At 42.3% G+C, this 8,615-nt stretch overlaps 1 protein-coding gene across 2 annotated transcripts; it reads right to left on the reverse strand.

Moving 5' to 3' along the window:
* Positions 1-5,165: 5,165 nt before the first annotated feature.
* On the reverse strand, positions 5,166-8,189 carry LOC119352380 (putative B3 domain-containing protein Os04g0676650). Of its 2 annotated transcripts, none has more exons than XM_037619039.1 (8): positions 7,919-8,189; positions 7,385-7,545; positions 7,164-7,268; positions 6,607-6,696; positions 6,335-6,435; positions 6,129-6,175; positions 5,954-6,030; positions 5,166-5,701 (listed from the first exon to the last, which is right to left on the reverse strand). In XM_037619039.1, exons 1-8 carry the CDS (start codon positions 8,181-8,183, stop codon positions 5,537-5,539), a joined length of 1,011 nt encoding a protein of 336 aa, XP_037474936.1. In that variant the 5' UTR covers positions 8,184-8,189; the 3' UTR covers positions 5,166-5,536. The 2 variants fall into 2 exon arrangements, with proteins under 2 accessions (XP_037474936.1, XP_037474935.1); XM_037619038.1 differs by having other exon boundaries at positions 7,910-8,189.
* Positions 8,190-8,615: the final 426 nt, after the last annotated feature.

An 8,615-nucleotide genomic window follows, 5' to 3' on the forward strand; every position in this document is an offset into this window, starting at 1 on the left:
ATAAATGCATGAACATGTTCACTAGATTCAAACGACTTGCTATGGCTATTTTTGTGCAAATTTTGTACACAACTTGAAGATGCGAAACCAATCTAGTCCTCACGAACCGAACTCAATCCATTAAGCATGCTCAATCCTGGACGAGGGGGAAGGCCCCCTTCGGCGAGGGATAAGAAGGGTGTCTGGACCCTGAACCCTAGTTGGGGGATGCGAGATGGGAGAGTATGGATGGCATTTTTTATGTAATAACAGAGAAGTATAGGGCACGCTTTTGCGGGAGGATGAGAAACTGGTGGAGCTTGCCGGAAGCTGGTGTGGACGAGCTTCTTGCCCGCGGTGCATTTCGGAGACCAACTTCTCCGAAGCCCAAGCCGAGAAATTAAGTTGTTTGTTTGAGTTTCTGCTTTTAGGGGGCTAAAAGCAGCAAAAGCATAAGTAAAAGCCCAAACAAACAAGCCATATTAAGCTAAAAAAACTATTTGCCTAAAAAAAGCTCCAAAACAATTTAGCTAGACGTACTGCAGGTTGATTCTAAAAACGATGAGGGGTTTTCCTGCAGACGTTATGATGGACCAAGAAAAAAAAGGTTTATAGATATCCCAACTGACAACAACACGTACGAGAGCTATAGGTGAAAAAAAACATGGCAACACGAGAGCGATCTTAAAGCAAGGGACGACTCCGCCGCCGTCTACATACCTCGCCGAAGCGGGCCTTCCCTCTCCCGATCGATCCATGGGGATCCATGCCGCCGCGTGCACCACGAAGCAGTGGCTGCGGGAGCTCTTTACACCTCCGTGCGCACGTACGTACATAACTGCTCCCCGGCCCGACCGCATCTCTCTCCTCGGAGCAGTTTAATTCTGTTCTAATTGGTCAAGTCTCATTGCAGATGGTGGATCAGCCTGCCGGCGACGTGAACCTGTGTTTGACAAACTCCCCGTGGTATGTAACATATGCATTAATTAATTCCTGGCCGGTAATCAAGTGTTTGTAGTTAATTACAAGTAAAATATCTAGCACGGTATGCATTCGATCTTATTATGACTTTAGATGTGAATTCAACATATACAAAGATAAGCCCAATTATGATTTTTTTTTTTACATCTTCTCATCAATAAACTGGTTTGCACTGTGCAAATTCCTCAATGTCCTGACATGTAGTATCTTGCAAGCATATATGCATGCTTACCAAGGAAATCTTCAAGGCTCGCCGTAGATCTGCCACGAAACACAGTTACATAGATTTAACCCAGTTGATGCACCCTCATCATCAAAATTGCAAATAAATTTACTTTGTTTCGTTGGCTTTGTGTGGTTGTGTTTCTGAACTTTACTTTGTTTCGTTGGCATTGTGTGCGTCTTGCTATGCAGGACCTCCCCTCAATGCAATGATTAAGTCAATAAAGCTCCTATTATAAAACAAACATATATGTGTGCGGGTGCTTGTTTTATTCAAATTAACAACAAATCAAGTCAGCACGTGTTTATTACTATCTGTGGTCTAACCGTCGAAATTTTCAACCTTGGTTCTGTAGGACATCATACATCATATACATTCCCTCTTGCCAGTGCGAGATGCTGCTCGTGCTGCCTGCGTGTGTCGTGGATTTCTGCGTTCCTGGAGATGCTATACCAACCTCACTCTCAGCATGGAAACACTTGGGTTGACTGGCAAGAAATATAAGGACGATGCAGATATCTTTCTTAGGAACACAAAAATTCTTATCAACATACTTGACAAAATTCTTAGGAACCACTCCCGCCATGGGATGGAGATATCCAGACTTGATCTTGAGCTCTACCCTTGCAAAAATATCGACGCGTCGTACCTGGATAGATGGCTCCAAATAACTGCTGTTCGTCCGGGGATCAAAGAACTTAAGCTTGTGTTGTGTAGATCCATGAAGAAAGAGTACATCTTCCCATGTTCGGTTTTGTCTAATGAGGCGGCTGGAAGTTCAATTAGGTCTCTTGAACTCCACGCTTGTGCTTTTCATCCGACAACAACACTTGGCTGCTTGAGTAGATTGGAAACATTATGTTTGTATCGAGCCAACATTACTGATGAGGGATTAGGGCACTTGCTCTCCAAATCTTAAAGTTTGGGGCAGATTGATATCATCAATTGCAGTAAGATAATATGCTTGAAGATACCATGTACGCTGCAGAAACTCAATGTCCTCAAAGTTAGCTGGTGTGGGAGGTTGCAGGCGGTAGAGATCAATGCTCCCAATCTCTCCACTTTGCACTTTATTGGGGCCCTAGTAGAAATCTCAGTTGCGGATCCTTCGCAACTTCAGGATGTGCATTTGGTAGATCCATCCCACTTGCTGTCTTATGCTCGTGCAAAGCTTTCATACATCGCGCCAGATGTCAAGAGCCTATCCTTGATCTCTCTTTGGGAGGTATGTGTTGGTTTTTACTCTTGTACCAATATGAAAAGCATAAGGTATGATATGATATTTTCCATATGAGCAATCTTTTTTTTTTGCGGGAATTCCATAAGAGCAATCTAAAGTCTCAAATTCAATTTCATTATTCTTCATCCAATAGTTGTGGGCATAATTGTCGTGATCCATTCTTTAATTCTTGGTATCACTTTGTACTGTTGAGAAGGTGCTCATGCTTAAAGAGTTTGTGTTTTACGTGCTGTTCTAATATTCTTCACTCAAAGAAATAGCATGGTGCTTATCATCGAGTTGTGCATGTTTCCTGAAAATAATAATAAAATTAAATCGAATTGTACAAGATATACGGGCTTATAAATTATGTGTCATTCAATAGATTTGATTTATTATTAATTAACATTTATTTAAGAGATGCACGATTACATGTTTTTATAGTTTTCTTTCACCACAATATTCAACATAAGTATACACGTTCCAATAAGAAACTAGTAAATTTCAAAAGAACTATTTTCACGTGTGATTTGTGTTAGTCTAACATGGTTTACACATCGGTTGCTAGAGAAGTTATATAGGATCAACAGTTCTTTTGTATATAACACATGCATATTGGACGAACACGAGGCCGCCTGATTGATCTCCGGACCCTCTGTTCTTCAGAATGTCGATATTCCAATGATGCCCTCCAAGTTCCCCTACCTCACGAAGTTGGAAATTGACATCCTAAGATCATTGCAAGGCTGCTTCATCAGGTTTGATGTCCTGTCACTGGTTTCTTTTCTCGATGCTTCTCCGGCCTTGGATTCTTTCACCCTACATGTAAGTCATATCTCTTAGTCTATAAATGATGTTACAAAAGGATATCAAAGAACAATGGTATTGATGTCGATTGATCCTATATATCTATATCCAGGTAGGTCAGGATACCTTGAGACCTGATGATTCTGTTGTTAGAGGCGATAATGCTAATTATGAGAGGTGGCAGCCACAGTGCCGGCATGATCACCTCAGACAGGTGACGATCACAGGCTTTTGTTCATCAAAGAAGCTCGCTCAGTTTGTGATCTATCTCCTTGAGAGCAGTCCCCGGCTTGACTGCCTCACACTAGACACAACCCCTGGGCCTCGCTATAGTACGAAGTGTGGTATCACTAGAAAGCACACCTCCTCAAAAAAGATGGGTATATGCTGCCCAATGATGACCGAGAGTAATATAGCGGAGGCTCAGAGAGCTGTTGAGGTTGCAAACACATACATTGCAGGGAGAGTTCCCTCGGGTGTTGGATTCCAGGTCCTGGAGCCCTGTAGTGAATGCAACAATCCCAACAATCCCAAGCGGCGGTAGATGTGGATGCTACTGTGGTTTGTCCTAAAGCTATTCACTTACATGTATACTTATTTTTGTTCAAAGTTCAACCATGACTGGCAAGAGGATTATTTTATCGCCTTTGTGTGTTTTTTTCTTTTGAGAAATTGGCAGCAGCACATGTTTTCCTAAGAATAAATAGAGTCAAATCAATATATATACGCAAGAGAGCGGCTTGTTTTAAAACTGGAACACCTCTTTGGTGGCCTGCCCTGGCATTTGTTGTTAGTTGCTTTTCCTACAGTTCTTTTATTGATCACAATAGTGTTAATTATGGTGCTAATACTCGTGGGTAGGGTACTAGTAGGTGTGCTGATTGTTGTTTATGTTTTTGCGCGCTGTTTACATGCCAGCCATTGGTCAATGACCATTCCACCGTCTTGTTCCAATCACTCCTGCTATTCCCACGGCTTGGTCATTTAGACGCAACCTCCCCAATACTGCTCTGTACATGGTCTAATTTTGCACTGCTGTTTCTATTGTCTCCCCATATATTTTCCAAGCAATGGAAGACTGTTATCGCACAGCGCTCCTATATGCAACGACAGATAAAATCAAGTGGTGAAAAATGATTTGAACTGCAGTGAACCGAAGGCTATTTTTATCGGGATGGAGATAAAATCGAGCGGTGAAAAATGATTTGAACTGCAGTGAATCTGAGGCTATTTTTATTAAGATATATAAAGGCTGTAAATCGATTCGATATAACACCGGCCTGGACCTTCCTTTATTCAGCTACTCCGCATCCGCAAGGCCGCAACTATCTTTTTGAAAGGAGGCTGCTGCCCGGCTTTAAACTGAAGCCCATACAAGCCAAGAGTACAAGTACAACTGAACTTAAAAAAAGTGTTCGATACAAGCCAAAGGGTAAAAGGAGCACAGCTCCAAAGCTCAAAAGCACGCCTGAGATAATAGGTAGACGACCCTCCAGAGAGGCAACCCGCATTGAACCGCAGCAATCCAACGCCCACAGCTAGCTGGATTATTGCACCCGATAGATCGAAGAGCCCCTGTCTTTGCGCAAGCTGGAGATGAGACGATCAAGGAGCAATGAGTCCTTCTGCCTGCTCAATGGACTCCATGGCTGCAGGATTATCAGCGGTTTATATAGTCCGTCAGCTGGGTGCTTAAGAAAGATACCCTTGTGCAGGATTTTGTGGGTTAACTCCTCAAACCAGAGAATTTTGAGGAGTCAAAGGATGATGCTCTTAGCTATCTGCCTTGATGAGACATACTTTGATGCCGCGTGAGAGCATTGTCGCATTCTCTCACAAGTCACAACTGGTCTTGCTTGCTTGTTTACCATCACAAGTCTGCTGCAAAAAGGATCGCCTCCCTCATTAGTTCTGTTGACAAATTCAGCAGATTCAGAGCCAAACATCAAGACATGCTACAAATGGTGAGGCGATATTATATATATATGGGAATCATCCAGAATGAAGTACAACACTACAGCACAGATTATTTTTCTTACAGCTAGATACATAACAGAACACCAGGTACATGGTAAAGCGGCAAACTTAAGTTGTCTAAAAACCGGAAAGATGTTTTTCTTCGATCGATGGGGCCAGAGCTATTCACCAGCTAGCTAGCTGCTAAGGCCTAGGGTACTTCTGTCTGAAATTCAGTTCCAATGGTACAACATGTCAACGATGATAATTTAGGGTGATACGACTCTCTCGACGATGCTTCTGGCTGTTCCTTGATTTTGTGATTGCTTCTAGGTAGGTGTTGTGTAACAAGTCAACATGCACCACATGCATCATTGTGATGGTGCTGAGGTGAAGACGGCAGGCATCGATCTTCTTTTCCTGGCGTGCAGGTTTCTGGTGAACCCGCATTGTCTGTTGTTGATGCGGCCTTGCTCCTTGCATTCCGGACAGATTAAGGTAGCGCACTGCCCAGTCACCTTCTCCCCACGGACAATCTGATAAAGAGATGACAAAAAGAATATTGGCATAAGTCATACTAATATCATGAGATTGAGTGACTTGCAGAATGAGAAGTTGATATTATTGGGCCAATATACTAGTGGTGTAAAAAACGTTCTTATATTATGGGACGGAGGGAGTAGTATCGAGAGAGCTGGCGAGTTTAATTAGTTTGCAGATGGGAAGCCGGGTGGACTATTTATTACTGAGGACAAGAGAAAGTGGGGTAGAGTAGAGTTTTCACGTACAAATTTGCCGGACTCGAGGCTTTTGTAGATGATGAAGGTGTCTTGTGTCGCTAGATTATGGTGCTTTGAAAATTCTCCTGAGATTAAGACAATGCAATTCATCAGAAAACACATGTACATACTTACAAACGTTTGTAGTGTTTAGTTGACTCAGTCAGTGTTAAGACATACATACCAGTACTTTCCAAGACATACATTCTGCTCTTGTTGTTAGGCCAGTACCTGGGAAGTATCTCCCATCATCAGTGTGATATATAGTTATACATACATACAGTTGAACTAGTGAAATGAGGCAGATATTCACTCTCCAACGCTGCGAGACTATGATTTACGGAGTAGTCGCAGAGAAAATAATATATATTGCTCTGAACTAGTGATTACCTGAACTTAAAGTTCCATGTAACAGGAAGCCTCATGTCCTCCATCTTGAGTATCAGGCCATCCCTTTCAAGCAAAGCTGGAAGGTTAGCCTCGGCATCCCTCTGCAAAATTCAGTATATATATATATATATATATATATATATATATATATATATATATATATATATATATATAGTGAGATTGCGAAGCAGCAAACAGATAGTAACTTTTATGCATGTTGATTAATTAGAGTAATATATGTATAGTGGGCAGCTAGCTAGCTACGTACGTACCTTTGGCAGTACAATTCTTCCAATATTTCCAACATCACTGTTGGTCAACTCCTTCCACACAACCATATGGTAGTCTTTACAGTTGAACCTCTGTAAATAGTTTTGCAGGATCAAATTCAAGTTAGTTCAGTGGGAATGCATCCACTTCGAACTGCAGCAACCTGATGATCTTATGTGTGGTTCAGCTTTGGATGCTTGAAAATTGCTTTGGCACCTTCTTCATTTTAATACAATACAATAAATTACAACAGCAGCATGTTTTGCTACTTGTCATAACTTACAACTCGATCGTAGGAACATCAGGTTCCAGTTGTTTGCACAACAAGCTAGAGTCTAAATTGGAACCAATTAGTGGTAAATTGATGGAATAATTTTCTAAGTATTATTAATCTATTGGAGTATAAAGCAATCAATGCAGAATATATATATATATAGCTTGTCTAGTTAACATAATGAAAAAAATCATGTACAGCAAAGAAGAGCATGCATATATAGTGAAGTAAATAGGACCTAGCTAGAAAGCATATATGCATCAAAGCATCATGCATGTTACTTACAGTAGTGAAAATTTGCCGGCCCAGGTTACTGAAGTTGTGATTCCCATCTAGCATCATGGTGTGATCTAGTCCACCACTGTTTTCACTTCCCACCTCAGGCGGGTCCTGGAAATTAATCTCACAAGCATGCATCGATCAGGTGTGTGCTAGCTCATGCTAATTAAACTTATATAAGCATATATAAATGATTTGCATGTTTCCTAGCTAGCTGTTGTTGTTACCTCTGAATTCTTCCTCTTCTGGGTGCGCCTCTTGGCCCTTTTGGCGTATCTGGACTCCTCGAATAATTGTGGAGGAGAGTGATTGTTTGGCACCGGAGATATTGGTTGAAAGCATTGAGCGGGTAGTAATGGTGGATCCACACTGAAGTTGGATACAAAGCCTGCAGCACGAGATCGATGTACAGAATGAATCAATGTGCAATAGTAGCATGAATGCAATTTAGATAGTCTGCAAAACAAATAAATTTTAGAAAATGTGTTTGCTTCGCAATCTATACCATCATAAAGAAAGCCCTTACAAAGTTGCTGGATTCAGCACAATGCTAAACTAAACAGTACAAAAACTTGAATACCAAATAAATTCAACTATATATAACCCTTGCATATAATCAATCAAAGAGATTGAACCCGATGTTATCAGATTCGTAGAATTTACAAAACAGATCCACACAGCATGGATACCTGAATCTTAAACAGAAATTGAGAAAAAACTGCACAGACACATGTAATTAAATATATGTATACCTGAATTACCTTGCTGATGATTATTGTTGGCATTGTAGGTGATGGCTTGTTGGTGACCCTGCTGCTGCTGCTGCTGCTGCTGTATGCCATGAGGGTAAACACTGTAAGAGCTCGGCGGCGGCGGCATGAAGTTGTTGGGCCATGCAGTGGCGGAGCAGAGCCTGGAGCTCTGATGGTAGCCATTGTTGTTGCCACTGTTGCTACCGCACGCGACAGACAGGATCGTGCTGTTGACGTTGTACATGGTCCAGTCCCCAAAAACCCCTGCTCCCATCGGGGCCTGCCGTGGCGCCGCGGCGACGCCGAGCTGGGGGGCGGGCGGCTGCCAGTGCTGGTAGTTGTGCGTCCCTGAAAATTATTAGCAAAGAAAAAACAGCATTAATCAAGGCCACAGTACACTAAACAACAAAAAACGCAAGGGAAAAGAAAAGGAAAGGAAGAACTAGCTAGCAGGTATGCCCTAATTAACAAGATGAAATGCGTGATTTAACACGCTACAAATGGAAAGTCCTGCCTGATCTAGCAAGTAGATTGTGCAGAATCTCGCTTCCTGCTGCAATCTTCCTCAGTGATCTGCTCCTCCCGGCCGGAGAGCGGCCAAGATTGCAGTCCTGGTGAAGAACAGAAAACCTAGAACGACATACGGATCTCGCGCACGCCCATGGCGGCGCGCGCAGCAGGGACACAGCGCGCGGATCCGGGCGCG

This window comes from Triticum dicoccoides, chromosome 2A (assembly GCF_002162155.2).
Source record: "Triticum dicoccoides isolate Atlit2015 ecotype Zavitan chromosome 2A, WEW_v2.0, whole genome shotgun sequence".
NCBI classification, from domain to species: domain Eukaryota; kingdom Viridiplantae; phylum Streptophyta; class Magnoliopsida; order Poales; family Poaceae; genus Triticum; species Triticum dicoccoides.